We start from the raw sequence: 17,698 nt of genomic DNA on the forward strand, positions 1-17,698 counted from the left end.
GACTTCGAAGAGGGCTTCACCACTGGAAGCCCGAGGTCCCCCCAGGAGGAGCCCGTAGGGACCCGGGCCTCTCAGTCTTTGGCGGATCCTATGCGACCAAGGATCAGAAGAGCAACCTGCCGAGGTATCTGACGATGAGATGGCGCCCAGGAGGTCAGGAGAGACTTCACGCTTGGAAGCCTGCAGTCCCCCCAGGAGGAGCCCGTGAGGACCCGAGCCACTGGGGTTTAGGAGAAACCTCCTGGCGGGTGAAGAAGGAGTACTTGTGGCAGTCAAAGACTCAAATACTTTACATTCAGCAAGGGGGGCCCCGATCCGTTCATGTGTTCCATTCTTTTTCGTTTCCTGGCTAAAATTTAATTAACTACAACCCGCCGTCGGCTGCTGGTATTCAAAATGGCGCCGATAGCCTTTGCCCTTACTATGTCACAGGGGCCAACCAATGGCATCGGTAGCCCCTGTGACATAGTTAGGTCAAAGGCTATCGGCGCCATTTTGAATACTGGCAGCCGACGGCCCGAATGCAGGAGATGGCTCCAGGACCCCCACTGGACCACCAGGGAATTTTGGCAAGTCTTGGGGGGGTCAGGAGGGTGGGGGTTTTGTTTAAATTCACTCCTTTAGACGGCCGAATAATTCGGAGATTTGTTGTATTCATGGGAATCGCGTTACATTTCGCTTCCCCATGAATACAATGAATATGGCCCTATACGTTGCGGATTGCCAATACATTGCAAATGAATGCACACCCCTAGCCAGTATAAATTTTGTAGGACAGGTGTGATATGGTCATGTGGCTTGTATCCCTCTATCAGTCATGCAGTGAAATTTTGTATTAGCTGGAGTTTGTGAAGGGTCTTGTCTGTTAATCCTTTATACAGTGTGTTGCAGTAATCCAACCATGTGGTTACCATGCCATGAACAAATGTGACTAGATTCTTTTTTTCGATGAGAAGATGGAGTCTTTGCAATCAATGTAATTAAAAGACTTTTGAAAATTGCTACAATATATACTATTGAATTGTCAATAGGTTTTACCCACATTACGTGCACATTAAACAGGTAAACGGGCTTTTCAAAATTGCTATGAAATTCTGTTACATTTAGATTTTCCTTTGAAAATTATGCCGACTGGGTGATAGTTTTCAGGTTTGTCTGGGTCCAGAGTGGCCTTTTATAGTGGGAGCCATAGCACCTTTTTTTCACATCTGTAGGTAACAGTCCCTCATATAGGGAGGAGTTTACAGTTTTAGATGCCAAGTTATGAACCCCCCACTTGACAGCTTCACTAACTTGGATGGGCAAGAGTCAAGGGTACAAGGGTGTAGGGAGATCAAATGACTGATGAGATTGTCTTCTGATTGGGGAGAATGAGTCCCATACCAATGGTGTTCTTGGAAATAGAAGAGGGAAATGAAGTTTCGCTTTCCAATTAACCATCATGTCCTAAAGTGATGTTACAGCTAATAGCATGATGAACCATTTCAGTTTCTGGTGCTTTTTATTATCTGTCCCATCATTGTGCCCAAAATGGATATTACTTGGAGTAGAGACACTCATTAAATACTGTAATAACACATCTGTAATAACACATCAGTTTAGTACTAGGTAGGAATGTGCCAAAACCCACCAAAATGTGCCAGGATTCACTGCTCTAAGTGCAAAAAATGGATTGCTATTGATAAAAGCAAAGCAGCAGGACAGTGTAACACAGACTCAAACATGTGTATAAGGCTACATGGATTGTGGATATCTGAACAAAATAACTTACAGAGCTAGAGAAACATCAGCACATACATTTATTTTATTTATTTAACTCTTTTTCATACCGACATTCATGGAGCATATCATATCATATCTCTCTCTCTCTATCTCTCTCTCTCTCTCTCATTTAACATGGTCCCCCAGTGGTTGAATGCAGGAAATACAACAGGTCTGGCATTTATTGCAAAGTCTGAAAATGTTATTGCAATTTGTGCTACCTTAGCTCTTCGCCTCCGATACTTACCACATTTTGATAAATCCAGGCCTAAGTTTGTACCTGAGGCAATGGAGCGTAAAGTGACTTGCCCAAGGTCACAAGGAGCAACAGCAGGACTTGAACCCTGATTTCTTGGGTCGTAGTCCACTGCTCTAACCATGGCACGACCACACCTTGAGTACTGTGTGCAGTTCTGAGTCCCCCATCTCAAAAAAGATATAGTGGAGCTAGAAAAGATACAGAGAATGGGAACAAAAATGATAAAGGGGATGGAACGGCTCTCATATGATGAGAAGCTATGCAGGTTAAGTCTCTTTAGCTTGAGAAAGATGACAGAGGGAGCATGATAGAAGTTTATAAAATGTTTTTTATAGTTTTAGTTTTATAGTTATATGTAAAGCCCGTTGTCTTATAGTTATATGTAAAGCCCCTTCCGTTTTGGGCATCACACGGTTTTATGTAAACCGGAGTGATTTGTATCTGATACAAGAACTTCGGTATATAAAAATTAAAAATAAATAAAATCATGAATGGGATAAAACAGGTAAATAAGGGACAGTTATTTACCCTTTCATATAATACTAAAACAAGGGGACACTCCATGAAAGTACCAACCAGCAGATTTCAAACAAATTGGAAAAAGTATTTAACTTATTTCACAATCAAGCTGTAAAATCACTTACTGGAGGATTGTGGCCAGGGTGACTAGCATAGCTGGGTTTAAAAGAGGATTAGACAGTTCCTGGAGGGAAAAGTCCATGTAACATTATTAGCCGAGTAGAGGGCCTTGGTGGACCTCAGCATGGCAACTCCTATGTTTTTATGTTCAATATCTTTATTAAAAAAAACAACAATAAGACAAAACATCCTTCAGGTACCTTGTGTCTGGTGCACCTAGAAGGAAAGCAAAAATGAAGATACAATTTTTCATGCAAATTTCCCCCACCCTCCCATCCCCCTTCCTACTGCTATTTAGTATTGCCTTCAATGCAAATTAGCACAACACCCCCCCCCCTCCCCCCGCATTACCAAACCAAACCCCACATCACACATATTTACTTCCCGCCTTACAATCCCCAAGTCCTTCCAGCTGTTTGGTACTTGATCAATAAAGTCTGTTCCTGAAATATTGTGGTCCTTTGTTTAGAATTAGACTTCTTGTTTTAGAAGATGGCATTTGTATGTATTTTCCCAGACTGACAAAAACCCGAGTCCAACTGTGAAAAGCATATTTTGAACCATTTAATTCCATTTGCATCGTCATGTAGCAGATTTCTTCATTGCCAATAGGTTGGCGTATGTTCACTTCTCCAACACGTCAGGATGGTTCTTTTGCCAACAACACAGGCCTTCAGAGCAAAAGGTTTGTCCCCCCTTGATTTAAACATAGGAGGATATTAAGCTACTTCAGGAGATAAAGAGGGTATAGTAGCCTATAATATTCGAAATATAACTAGTTACTCTAGTCCACAATAACTGGATTGTAGAACAAAACCAAAAAGCATGCAAAAGGATACCCAATGCAGTTCCACAATGGCTACAAATATTTGTATCTCAACATCTCATGTTCTTTTAATAGAGTTGCAGTTTATTGTTTTGTGCTTTTTTTTTCTTTAAAATATTGCTTATGTTTTTTAGCTATCTCTCTGTGTACAAATTATCTCCTGAACCATTTATTCTACAGCAACCAAATTTTCAGAATAGGTACCTGTCTATAAAAACTAGAAAACAAAATATTAAGTGGCTCTACGGACCACTAGATGGCTTTCAAGTAATAGAAAATAATGGGTCCTATGTCTAACCATTGAAGACTTACTGCTGCAGGAGGTCAGTGGGAGTTGTGCTATTTATTTTATAATGCAGTTTTTCGAGCTAATTAAGTTCACTCAAAGGATGAGGCGTGTGAGCCCAGTAAGAGGTATGTTCTAAAAGGAAGTATTAAATATGCTTTCCTCATGGATCTGGGAGTTCTGGAGATGGAAAGAGGCTAAGGTACCACCCACTGAGATGCCACTTAAGCAGAGGTGCTTCCATGAGCCCTCAAAGAGTTGAGGAGTCTGAGAGAAGTAAAAAGCTTAAGTTATGAGAGAGAAAATGAATTGTGTTGGAGACCTACAGGACCAAAGGAAGAATGGTCTGGAACTTCAGTGCAGGGCTGAGGAAGCTGTATCTGCCTATGGGACAGAGGATGAGTTATCCTTGGTGTTTGTGAGTAACTGAGATTTTGAGAGACTGTAGGGAATATTGAAGACAGACTTTGAGCTATTCTTGGGTCCACAAACGATCTGGGAGGATGAAGAAGAGGATATCTGAGTTGGGAGATTGAGGACTGTGATTTTTGAGTTTTGTACTGTTTTCTGATTTTTATTTCTGATGCACTGGGCTGAGAACTGTGATTTTTGTGATTTTTGAATTGTTTTTCCTGTGGGAATTTTTTTTTTTTTTTTTGCTGTACTAGCCTGTGGACTGTGAAACCTTTTTTTTTTAATTACTAAACTGGTTATTTTTTTCAGTAAACAACTTTTTGTTTGGAGCACAACTTTGGTATGGACATTGGGTTTTTTTTCTGGGGAAATGTCCTCTGCCCAGTTTGGGCCTTGCAGGTCATTCTGCTCCACAACAGGTCTGGCGCCACCAGGTGTGCAAACCATGCAATTGCACTGGGCGGCACACCCAGTGGGGCAGCATCGGGAGCAGGGAGAGGAGATCTGTGGTGCCACTGATGAACCCTATCCCTCCTGCGGCAGACGAGGAGGCCCATGGTGATGCTGGTGGTCCCGATCCCACCGGCAGTGGAAGAAGAGCATCCGTAGTGCCGCCGGTGGACCCGATCCCACTGATAGCAGAAGAAGAAGAGGCCCGTGGTACTACTGGTGGACCCAATCCCACCAGCAGTGGAAGAAGAGCGTCCGTGATGCCGTTGGTAGACATGATCCCACTTGGCAGCGGAAGAAGAAGCCCATTTAGCCGCCGGTCGACCTGATCCCACCGGTGGTGGAAGAAAGGTCTGTGCTGCCAAGAAAAAGCAGCACGGCCTCACCGAAATCAACGGCATGGTAAGCACTGCCTTAGTAAGCGGAGAACCAGCGCAGCTCCGCTAGAATCAGCAGCGTTGCCAACAGGGCCCTATTGCTTTTCCAATAATTAAGGCAACGCTGACCACGCCGTTGATTTTGGCGGGGCCGCATTGCTGAGGAGGAAAAGGACTGCGCCCCTCAGGAAGTAATTTGATGCCCTGTGGCCGGAAGTCATTCCCATGGCCACAGGGGCTGAAGAAGGAGATTCTGCTGCTGTCTGCTAAGTGAAGGGAAGTGAGTGAGAGAGAGTATGTGTGCTTGTGTGTGGGAGAATGAGAGAATGTGTGCTTGTGTGTGGGAGAGTGAGAAAACGTGTGCCTGTGTGTGAGAGAGTGAGAGAACATGTGCTTGTGTTTGGGAAAGTGAGAGAGCATGTGTGCTTGAGTGTGGAGGAGTGAGAGAGAGCATGTGTATGTATGAGAAGGAGCATGTGTGTACCCAACTACCCCAGTTACTCTCTGCCTGATAATCCATGACAATTTCAGGGTATCTGGAAACCAAAAGTTCCCAGGTATGGAGAGCGCAGATTTTTAAAATCCTTTTTAGTTTTATTTTTCAGGTGTTATTTGTCGAGTCTGGTTTTTAAATATTTTATTGGTGTTTGAGACATTAAAAAAAAACTTGTATTTGACTTTAATTATTTGATCTTTTATTTATCAATTTTTAAATATTATTATTAGTATGTTTTAGTATTATGATTATGAACTTATTTTATTTCTTGATTTTATTGTTTGATGTTTGAGGAATGGTGATAGTTCTGAATTTTCATTGTTGCACTGCATAGAGTGGCTTCTTGCAGTTTCCAGTTCAGTTTTTATCTACATGTTTGTATTTCTCCTGTATGGTTGCTCTATTCTGTATTTGGTGAGGGTCTGTTTATGTTCTGCATGTGTGACTGAGATGGGGCATTTTTCTAATAAGAGGTGTATTAGTGTATTCGGGCTTTCAGAGAGTCAAGCCCACACCCAACAGACATCACAATAGGCCTAATACCATATGCGTTCCAAATATCTTTTTTGCAGGGATTTCTAGTTGGCATCACAGCAGTGCATGTAAATACAGGGTGGTCATGGAAAAGTAGCCCTCCTCCAATACCAGTACATTGGAAGCAGGCTACTTTTCCATGGGCCACCCTGTATAATGTAAGTGACATTTTTACTTCACCTTGAACCAGCCATGAGTTCAGGGGGGGAGGGGAGGGGGATGGTGTCCGTTTTTAAAGTCTGTATCACTGAAGGGAGCTGGGTGTTTTTTTTTGTGGGCCCGGGACAGAGAATGAATAAACAGTGTGGGGGGGGGGGGGGGGGGCAGCACAGTAATTGTTCGCACAGGGCAGCAAAAAAGCTGGCACCGGCCCTGCTCCTCAACACATTGTACCCCAAGAAACTGAACTTTCCCTCACCCTGGCTGAGCAAAACCAGTGCTCTCCAGGGCTGGCAAGATGACCCCTGGATGAGGAGCAGTTACAAATGTTTTTCCAGAAAACTTATGAATCTAGCCCAAACTTGAAAAAACTGAGGGCTTCCCATTAAACCAAACAAAAAAAAATAGTGCTCATGCCAATTGCTCTGCAATTCCTTTCTGTTTTGTGTGTCATTTAAATAACTTTTAAGTGCTTGCAGCCCCAAAATTGCATTAGATAGTGTCGCCCTGGGGATTTAACCACGGAACCAATTACTTAGGGAAGGCATGGAAAACAATGAGGACAGGGTGATAAAGTAAAATGTCCTCCTACACAAATGGAATCCTGGATCTGTTTCTGTCTGTTTGTGCGGGTGTAAGAGATAAAAGAGCACTTTGTTTACCTGTGACATTTAGATATGTCCTATTTGTTTGACATTTGGGCTTGTCCATGCTTCATGAAGGCTCAACTTAGCCAACATGTTTTCACACTTCTATTTTTTTTTTCTTTTTCTTTTCCCAGCATTTGCATGCTGACATTTTTAGATGCACAATAGAGGAAGCATAATATATAGATATACAATTGTTTCTGTTCATATTGGACTAATGAGAGCTGAAGGCCCCAGGCAGTAGTAGTAGATGGAACCTAAGTCTTAAAATGGCAGTGATCTCCCAGCACTTCTTGAGCTGGTTCATCCTAAAACCACTTCTGACACCAGATGATTAATCTTTTCATTGTCTCACCCCCACAAAGAAACTCGATTCCCTCTAGAAGTCTCTATTCCCGCCCCCCCCCCCCCAATTTGCATATTCCAGTAATGCACATTTACTTGGGGTACATAGAGCTAAACAATACCTTAACTGATCTAGAGTTGGATTTCTTTATAGGTTTTAGTAAGTGACCATAGGGACCTTGGACCAGAATTCTTGAATCTTGGTTAATTTTACTTAGCTTCCAAAATCAAAATGATACCATAGTACCTTTCTCAAAGGTTTGTCTACTGTTGTCTATGGAATTTATGACACCATCAGGTCCAGTATTTTTCTGAATAATTAGGAATGTATATAGGAGAAATGTTCATTTTATTTATTTTTGAATCAAATGAAAAATTTCCCATTTTCATTCCAAAATACCCATTCATTGTGATCATTTTCTGAAGCTTATGCACCTAGGGCCAGATTTTCAAAGGGTTACGTGTGTAAATCCGGAGTATTTACGCGCGTAACCGGGTTTATGCTCGCTGGGTCTTTTTTAAAAAGGCCCAGTGACGCGCATAAAGCCCAGGGACACATGTAAGTCCCGGGGCTTTACTAAAGGGGCAGTCCGGGGGCGGGCCAGAAGCCTCCAACAGAGTGGCCATTGCTCTGTTGGAGGCCGGCGCTCGCAGCTTGTGCCTGCCCAGAGGCAGGCGCAAAAGGTGGGATAAACATTTTGGGGGGTAGAGTAGGGCTGGGGGGGGAGAGGTTAGGGGAAGGGGTGGGAAGGTTAGGTTAGGGAGGAGGGAACGGAGGAAGGCAGCGTGGCTCAGTGCATGCAAGGTGCACAATTGTGCACCCCCTTGCGTGCACTGATCCCCTATTTTATAACATGCGCGCGCCTGCGCACACATGTTATAAAATTGCATGTCCATGTGTGCGCACACAAGCTTTTAAAATCTATCCCATAAAGTCCATTTTAAATGCATAAAATCCAATTTATGCATGCAAATCCCTGAAATTGAAGGGAACAAATGCATACCCCTATGAACAATGGATTTTAATAAAAGTATTAGACTAAACCTGTGACTTTGCAACTGAGAAACAGGAGTCCCAGATTGGGGTGTCCTAGTTCATTAGCCAGAAGGTTCTGCCTACATGATTAGGATAGCATGCTTAGATCCCAGTGGGAGGGAGAGTAAACTGTGCTGAATAAGGAGTGGCCTTGAATAATTTAACCACAGAAAATGCCAATCACCCAGCAAGATTATCTGGAAAAGGTGAGGAGAAGAAAATGTGATCAGGTGTAAATGTAACTTTTTTTTTTTAGACCTCGGTCTCGATCAAGAGACAGTGGAGATGAAAATGAACCAATCCAAGAACGGTTCTTCCGACCTCATTTCTTGCAGGCTCCTGGAGACCTAATTGTTCAAGAAGGAAAGCTTTGTAGAATGGACTGCAAGGTAAGAACACCATTTCTTCTGGGCTCAGGTTTTCAAAGGAAAAAGGCTGGCCTGAAACTACTGCTAGCAATTGATGAGTTCCGGACAAATAAAAGCAAGCAAGGTGAATGACTTGCATTTTTTGGCTATTAAACTAATCTTTTCACTTTAGAGTTCTATTTTATTCTATTCTGTTTTTAGTTTGCATTATGCACTGTTGGCATCTCCACTGCGGCATAAATATGGTGGTCTATATTGAAATGGGTTTGCCTGCGTAACTTTGTTATTTCTTTTTACTGGTTTCCTATATTTATCCCTACCTCAGGAATTTTCTTTCTTGGATCCATCATTGGTGGATTTGGAATAATATATTTTATTTATGTATTTATTGTTTTTTAACCTGCCTATCAGTGTTTTCTAGGCAAGGACCAACAGTATATGATTATGTGTTCAGGTTTCTTAGCTCATGTTTGTTATTGAATGCAATATGTTTCTTTATTTCTTACCAAGATCTTCTTGGTGTGAAAAATTTAAATGCAAACTAAAAAGATTTAGGATGGTTCTTTCATAGTTTACCGTATTGTACGAAGAGATATGTAAGTCCTGCTTTCCTTGGGTAGCACCGCTTCTAGAATCTCCTGAGAAGGTAGGGATCACACTCGGTCCTGGGGATAAGTGCTGGAAGAGACTCACCAGCCCCAGGGCGTGGATTCTCTGAAAAGGGAGGAGGCTGGACCTCCAGGATCCAAGGAGCAGGAGGGCAAATCCTTGCAAATGGGAGCTATCTCAATAGAGGCAAATAGGATGAGAGTAGGTACCAGCTAAATAGGCTGGACACCCTGGATGGGTGTTCCAAATGTAACTTTATTGTAGCAGATCTTCAATGGAAATTAACTCACACCAAACTCATTGATACATTCATGTCCAGTCTCAGATTTCCAATAGCTTCTCTCTAACTGTGCAAGTGTCCCTCAGTATTTGGGGTCCTAAGATGTTTCAGCTTCCAGAGCATGGAAAAGTAAGAATCCCAGATAGGCATGGTTCTCCAAAATATGGGTGGAATTCTCCTCCCCAAAATATCTGGGGTTCAGATATTCTTCAGTGTCCCAATCTTCTTTTCTTTTCCTGGAAGAGAGACTCAAGAGGGCGTCTCCAGATGAAAATCCACTTTCTTTCAATTCTCCTTTCCATTTGGAAAAGCTCCAATACTCAACCAGCAGGGAAAACCTCTCTACCCACATCTGGATAGGAAGGGTGGCAGCAAAAACTCTAAAAACAAAAATACTCAGATTCGCTGCCAAACCACAGTTTGTGAGGTGCATTAAGCAGATCCAGAACTAGAGAACCCAGAAAAAGTCCAAAACCTAAAATCCAAAATTCCGTAAACAATAAAAAAAACCAAAAAAGTACTCTCACCAACCAGGTATCCTTCTTATCCTGTGCAGACAGGGATAACCGTTGCGGCCCACAAGAAATAAGAGAACCAATACAAAATATAGACCCTTCTCCATCTTCCAACCAAACATACCACACACTGATCTATCACTCAGCCTACATGTGGCAGATAGGAGTATACCAATGCAGCCACCACACAGGGGTGCTCCACTCCTACACTCTTTACCCCAGGTGTTTGACTAAGAACCAACTAACGGAGATGCAAAGAGGTTCTCAAAACTTGGGTGAATCAGACTTACTAACCATGCATACAATGAATCCGATATTGAAGGAGCGCTGAGTGCTCAAATTTAGATGTCAATGTTAGGCGTCTATTTTCTGCTGATTTTAGGCCTCTAAATTTCAGGCTGAAAATAGGTGCCTAACTTTAATGTTAGGAGCCTAAACTGAGGCCCCTAATGTCAGGCTTACTATGGATTCTCCTAACTTTAGGAGCTGGAAATCACTGCCGAGCAGTTAACTTGGTTTTCCCAACCTTTGTCTAGCCCCACCCACATTTAAGACACTCAAAGTTAGGAGCCTTGTGATTTTAGGGTCCAAACTTTAGGTTATCAGAGCACATTTTTTAATTTTAAAATGGTGGCCCCTAGATCATGTGAATATCTTCCTAAATGAGATGAAAACAATTGGTTTAGCCTGCCTCTGATGATCTGGAACTGTCTGGCAACCCACTTCTGCTGACACATCACTGTTACAAGAAATCATCCCAGACTTTTCATTCCACTACAACAACATTTCATTTGAGGATCAGTTTTGGAGAAGAAAAGCTCACATGAAGAATGAGGACACTAAGTAAAAACTGAGCAGGCGAAGTCCTCTCTTTTTGGTGGGACTATTGGTTTCTTTCTGCTCCTTTGCACTTTCAGCTCAGCTGAGAACCTGCACCATGAGTCTTCATTTGCAAGGACTCAGGAACTCCCCCCTCCCCCGTTTGCTCTCCTAATTTACTTAACCCAGTCACTGCAGCAGCTGATGGCCATGCACCAGAGCTTCTTCCTAAACTGTGCAATCAAGAGCCCTAAGGCTAGCCACTGGGAGTTGCTGAAGCACAATGATTAGAGCTCCCTCCCCTCAGCCAACCAAGACCTGACTGAGGAATCAAACCCAGGTCCTTCTGCATGCCAGTACACAGCACTGCCACAAGCCACCAGACAGGCCCAACAAAACCCTTTTGTAATTCAGCAACTCCTCTCCTTCCAGTTCTCTTTCCCATACACAATTGTTCTGTAAGGCCTCCCTATTGTAGTAGCATTCCCACATCACTCACTGCCAGCCAGCATTAGTATTCTTAACCATTAAATAACACTTGGACAACATGAAGCTACATAGACCAAAACATTGTACTTGTGTTCCCTTTAAAGGGTTATTTGCGCCTTGCTAGTGCACAGTTCAAGCCTTTCTTGATGTTGTATGATGGATTCCCTTAATCCCTACAAAATCCTGTCATACCAACATTCTGCTTTATGAGAACACATTTTCCAAATCCCACTGATAACCTTTGTGTTGGAGAAAAGCTTGTTAAAATCACATAGTACCCAAGGGAACCGTTGTGTTTAGACGTGGCAGTATTACTTAGCAGTAGAAACATGAGTCACCTGGCTGTCGGGGGGTCCGTGGAATTCAGCCGGGCCATGAAAGTGATGCTCGCTGGCTTCGAGGAGGCAGAACAGCTGCACATGGTAAGGGAAGAGCTTAATGACAAGACAAAGGGTTCAACCTATATTTTATCCCTCATATGGATTTGATTTACTCAGTACATCTTTCAGGAGAGGTGTGGAGTTAGAGGAGAGGTACGAAATGAAAAAAAAAAAAAAAATAGCCGTAAAATAGACTGATTCTATGTGATCTTCATATTATTCTCACACAAGCAATTCACTTTAAAATTTCCGATTATATTTCAAGCCCATATTGTAGAAGAAAGCAATTCACTCAGCATTTGCATGTGTAAGTGGACATGCAGAGATTAATCCTAGCATTTTATAAACTGAGTTATGGGTGCTGCACTTTATAAAATACCCTATATTTCTGCTCTGAAAGTCTGCACGTATATTTCCAATGAAAGAAAGTGCATACCTTTTCTATCTATTGTATAGACTACATGTGCATAAATGTTATCTGCAAAATAACCATGACACTGTGCGAATAAACGCCCAGAATTATATACAGAGACAGGTATATTTTTTTTATAAAGTATAAGGTAAATTTTAAAAGCTCGGCGCATGCCAAAACTGGGAGATGTGCGCAGATGTGGACATGCGCGCGCCCAGCGGATTTTAAAAGCCACCCTCATGCGTGCGCATCTCCTTATGCGCAGATATTTCACCCCCGATTCAAAAAAGGGGCGAGGTGGGGCACTGCAGGGCGAAGCCAAGAGATGAAGTGTGTAAAACCTTACACACACCTGGGCGTGTGCCCAGGTCCAGGGCCGCATAGAGGAGGTGCAAGTTTAAAAAACAAAAAACAGCAGACATCCCTGTGGGGTAACTGGAGGGAGTGCAGGCTATTAAACCAGAGGAGCTTGTAGGACCTAGCTCTACACTGGGAAACTGGTGGACGAACTGGTGAAACTAGACATGGCGTGGACCGGTTATAAAATTCTCAAATTTGCACACATCATACCCAGATGTCCATGGCTGTATGCACCCAGTTGCAAAATAGGGCACACACATACGCACATCCAGGCTACTTTCTAACATATGCGTGAACGGGCGCATATGCTATAAAATTGCCATGTCCCTGGGCATGTGCCAATGTACCTGCATCAACGTGCACTCGTGCGCCCCTTTGAAAGTTACTATCTATGGGGCAGATTTTCAGAGCCCTGCTCGCCTAAATCCGCCCAAATCCGGGTGGATTTAGGCGAGCAGGGCCCTGCGCGCCGGTGAGCCTATTTTACATAGGCCTACCGGCGCGCGCAGAGCCCCGGGACTTGCATAAGTCCCGGGGTTCTCCGAGGGGGGCGTGTCGGGGGCGTGTCGGGGGCGGGCCCGGTCGTCGCGACGTTTAGGGGGCGTGTCGGCAGCGTTTTGGGGGCGGGTACGGGGGCGTGGCCGCACCCTCTGTACCCGCCCCCAGGTCGCGTCCCGGCGCGCAAGAGGCCCGCTAGCGCGCGGGGATTTACGCCTCCCAGAGGGAGGCGTAAATCCCCCGACAAAGGTAAGGGGGGGGGCTTAGACAGGGCCGGGCGGGTGGGTTAGGTAGGGGAAAGGAGGGGAAGGTGAGAGGAGGGCAAAAGGAAGTTCCCTCCGAGGCCGCTCCGATTTCGGAGCGGCCTCGGAGGGAACGGGGGTAGGCTGCGCGGCTCGGCACGCGCCGGCTATACAAAATCAATAGCCTTGCGCGCGCCGATCCAGGTGTTTAGTAGATACGCGCAGCTCTGCGCGTATCTACTAAAATCCAGCTTACTTTTGCTGGCGCCTGATGCGCCAGCAAAAGTAGGCCAATTCGCGCTATTTGAAAATCTACCCCTATGTGCGCTTCATGTTTTGAAAATATTTACTTCTACATGTGTCTAGAATCACCAGTTCGCCAAGACCTCCACAGTTCACCCAGTTCTTTGCCAGTTCACCTAGACCCTCTAGCACGTCACCCTGAACCCCCACCAGTTCATCCTGACCTCCCACCAAAAACTGCGGACAGACATGTCCAATTTCACTTGTGCAAGTCAATTAGCAGATGTGAAAGTGTATGAATAAGTGTGATAATGTATTTCCATGCAGACAGTAACTTTAAATCGAGTGCGCATGCACCCACATATACTGGAGTTTTAAATCATCCGAGCAAGTGTCCGCGTACTATTTAAAATACATCTAATGCGCATATGTGAGCTCTTAATTTTAAGCGGTTACGTGAGCAAACATTATTCATATATCTTCTTTAGGTATTTGTCGGCTTTAACGCATGTAGCAAAGCAGATTTTAAAACATGCACACATAAAGGGGCAGATTTTCAAAGCCCTACATGCGTAAATCCAGGAGGATTTACATGCGTCGGGCCTATTTTCAAAAGGCCCGGTGGCGCGCATAAAGCCCCGGGACGCGCGTATGTCCCAGGGCTTGAAAAATGGGCGGGGCGGGGGCGGGACCGAGGCCTCCGGGGGATTTAGGTAGGGCTGGGGGGCAGGTTAGATAGGGGAAGGGAGGGGAAGTGGGGGTGGGGGCCGAAGGAAAGTTCCCTCTGAGCCTCTGAGGCCGCTCTGATTTCGGAGCGGCCTCAGAGAGAACGGGGAAAGCCATCTGGGCTCCCCTAGGGCTCGGCGCACGCAAGGGGGTGCACTAGTGTGCACTAGTGTGCACCCCCCTTGCGTGCGCCGACCCCGGATTTTATAACATGCGCGCGGCGGCGTACATTTGTGCGCTCTGGGTAGCGCTCACAAATGTAGGCCGCGTGCATAGGTTTTAAATTCTGCCCCAAAGGAAATAGCCAGTTTGCCCTATTAGTACACCAGTTTGCCTAGCCTCTCTAGATCATCCAGATCCCTCTGGTTCTTCAGCCTGCACCCTCCCCCTGTTTTCCCAGACCTCTCACCCAGTGGTTTTTGGTCTAAAAGAAGTTCTCTTCAGACCTCATTAAGAGCAGAAGTAAAATAAGTGCAGATAGCCTGATGCACGCAGCGGGCTTGGGATTTAAAATCCAGATTTACACGCGTAAATGTTGGCCCCTCCCTGGAATGTCCCTGGCATGTCCTCTCTCCGCCCCTTTTATCTGCATGTCGGGTTGCTTGCGTTCGCACATATACGTGCAGAATTGGGCCATTTTAAAATCGAGTTGCTCGTGCTCGGCCTAGATTCCTGCGTATATGGGCCTTTTAACGTGAGCAACTCTTTTAAAATTCACCCCATATCTTTTACAAAATAGCAACTACATTCATCCTTCTGAACCCCAGCTCAGAATCCCTCTAGTCTGCCCTTTTCCCCCCAGTAAAATGTGTGCATGAAATGCATTTTCTCATTTATAAAATAGCATATATGTACATGCTACATATGCATGTATATGCTATTTTCACGCATGCAACCCTCTGGATATTAACCTTTAAGTATTTATTGTGAGGGAAATGTTCAAAAGCTGCTTACCCGGATAAAAGGGATGTCTTAAAATTGCCCACCCTGTATGTGAGGTAAATGTACACGCAGGGATCAATAATGCACTCTTTTCCCCACAGAAAAAGTAGGTAGGATCAGAGGTGGAGTTAGCTTGGGAGAGGCAAAAATGACAGTTTTGCATTTTCAAAACTAGATATGAATTCAGGGAAAAAGCAGCGACAAAAAAAGCCGGTGAAAATCTCTGTAGATAGTTTTCCTCTAGGCAGTTTCATAGAGTAAGTACATACCTACCTTTCCCTTTGAGAGCTGGTGCAGAGTCCACGGGGAAAAGTACCTGAGGACTTTGCAACTACCCACATAGTTTTGACCAACTGGATCTCCTCTTTGCAAGAACACACAGAGCATCATTCTTTGTTCGGGTTTGTATTAATAGAACTGGTGCTATGTGTTTTTCTTTTACCCTTAAGGTCAGTGGACTACCAACTCCCGATCTGAGCTGGCAACTGAACGGCAGACCAGTTCGCCCAGACAGCTCTCACAAAATGCTGGTGCGTGAGAATGGCGTCCACTCCCTGATCATAGAGCCCGTCACAGCCAGGGACGCAGGAATCTACTCCTGTGTTGCCACCAACCGTGCTGGTCAGAACTCCTTCAGCCTGGAGCTCATCGTTGCAGGTACATGACTGTGTGTCATCGCTCACCGCTGCTGAGATTCCATATTCGTCATGTTGTATGCATGCCTTGCACAGTAAAGCGCTGCAAGCTTAAATCAAACAATTAAAATTCCAGTTGAGAGCTGAAGGGAGGAAAGGAGGGGTGAAGGAGAAAGGCTGGATGGAGAAGCTATAGGAAAAAGAAGTGCAGAGGGAGAGATGGTGGATGAAGGGAGAGAGGGAGAGAGGGAGAGAGGGAGAGAGGGAGTGAGGAAAGTAGCTGGAGTGGAGGTGAGGCAAAGAGAGACTGGAGGAAGGTTTGGGAAGATAATGGCTGCATTGAGGGAAGAAGAGGAAAAGAGACTGAAGGAAAAAATGAGCAAAATATGCAAACCACTGCCCCCAAAAAATAGATAACACAGGGCCAAAACATGAAAAAAAAGTGTTTTAAGGAAAATAATTTTCCTGTCACCTAAAAATATTTGACTGCTGCCCAAGTTTTCTAAATATTTTCTACTTCCTGATTTATAACTGTGAGACATTTCACTGTCTCTTGCCAGATCCCTTCCTCCTCTCCTTCATGGTCTACATATTTAGGCTTTTAAGTCTAACCTAGGGCTGGGTTCTCAAAAGCCACAATCAGGCCTGCTAGTCAGGATATCTGCTCTGAAGAATCAGACATATTTCTTTCCACTTGGTGCAAGAATGGGTTCATTTGCATAGTTTGGTTACTGTGGCAACCAGACCTGTCTGTGGCTTCAAGAACCAGAAGTGAAAACTACTGGTCCTAGGCTCATGATGCAGACTATGAACTATTGCATGACATGGGGGTCAATAAATAAGGTGAATTTATGCATGGCATCAAAACTGTTTAAATTCATCTTATTTATTGACTCCGCCTCATGGTAACCCTCCTCTAGACTTAGCCACTACACTACGCTGCCATTCATTGACTGAATTACAGCTTGATATTTTACTGCAAAAAACTACAGTTGAATTTAATATATCAACTAGCCAGCAAATACCATTTTAACACTGTTTTAGCATGTGGAGGTGACTGTGTGCACATGTTTAGTGAGGAGGGGAAGATAAGGGAGGTACTATTTGGAATGAATGTGGACAATTTGTGAATTTACTGCTTGGCCCCTGAGCAAACCCATCATCTTGTTGACTCAGCTCACCTATTAGTAGTAAGGGTTAGTTGGAGAACACTAACTACTGATGTGTCCCTGATGTACGTCTCCTGTTCATGTGGCCTCTGCAAGACGCAGAAGAAACACTCTTCCCCACTGCTGTCTGCTCGAGGGAGTAGAAAAAGTATTTCAGTCATTCATCTCTTTTGCCTGTTTGGAATGAAATTACTGCTGCTGAGATTTCCATATGTGTAATGGTTTGGGTAATGAAGAGCAGCATCCTGTACGAGGAACTGAGCTGATCTCAGCAAATCTCTCTTTTCCGGCAATTCTCATAGCCTTAATGAGAACAACCCTTGATGTGTCAGGGCAAATTTCAGTGTTGGGGATCCCTGAACTGGAACAAGAGTCTGGAGCCAAGATGTTTAATGCATCTATGCAGTATCTATACATTCATTCACCTATTATCCAAGGAACCAGCAAGCCCAAGTAATCATTTCAGTAATGGATATGCCAAGGTGGGCTAATACCTAAAAAGTCCAGATTGGTGACCTTGCGCTCAGACCTGACAGCTATCTTATTGGGAACTTGGAGACCACTATCCTGCACCTCGCCTCAGCCTCTCTTGCCCACACACCTCTCTTGTATAGCATCTCCCCTGCATGCCATCTTTGTGCCAGTCAGGGCCTCGGATCTATGGTTGCCTTTCTTGTTGCTGCCTCCTGACACAGGAGGTGTAGAGAATTATGTAGAAACATTTCTAAAACATGGCAGAATATAAATTAACAGTTGATGAATGCGCTGATGAGACCTTTGTT

The 17,698-nt window shown here is 44.2% G+C and overlaps 1 protein-coding gene across 7 annotated transcripts in view; it reads left to right on the forward strand.

Moving 5' to 3' along the window:
* The window catches only part of PALLD (palladin, cytoskeletal associated protein), an 805,838-nt gene that overhangs the window by 776,149 nt on the left and 11,991 nt on the right, over positions 1 to 17,698 (forward strand). For 6 of the 7 annotated variants that reach the window (XM_029572712.1, XM_029572641.1, XM_029572802.1 and 3 more), the window contains 2 exons: positions 8,486 to 8,618; positions 15,562 to 15,769. In XM_029572712.1, coding sequence (XP_029428572.1) covers positions 8,486 to 8,618; positions 15,562 to 15,769 — 341 coding nt within the window. Of the gene's footprint in view, positions 1 to 8,485; positions 8,619 to 15,561; positions 15,770 to 17,698 lie in introns of those variants that run through there. The other variant, XR_003852153.1, reaches the window with a different exon arrangement.

Source organism: Rhinatrema bivittatum, chromosome 1, assembly GCF_901001135.1.
Source record: "Rhinatrema bivittatum chromosome 1, aRhiBiv1.1, whole genome shotgun sequence".
Classification (NCBI taxonomy): Eukaryota; Metazoa; Chordata; class Amphibia; order Gymnophiona; family Rhinatrematidae; genus Rhinatrema; species Rhinatrema bivittatum.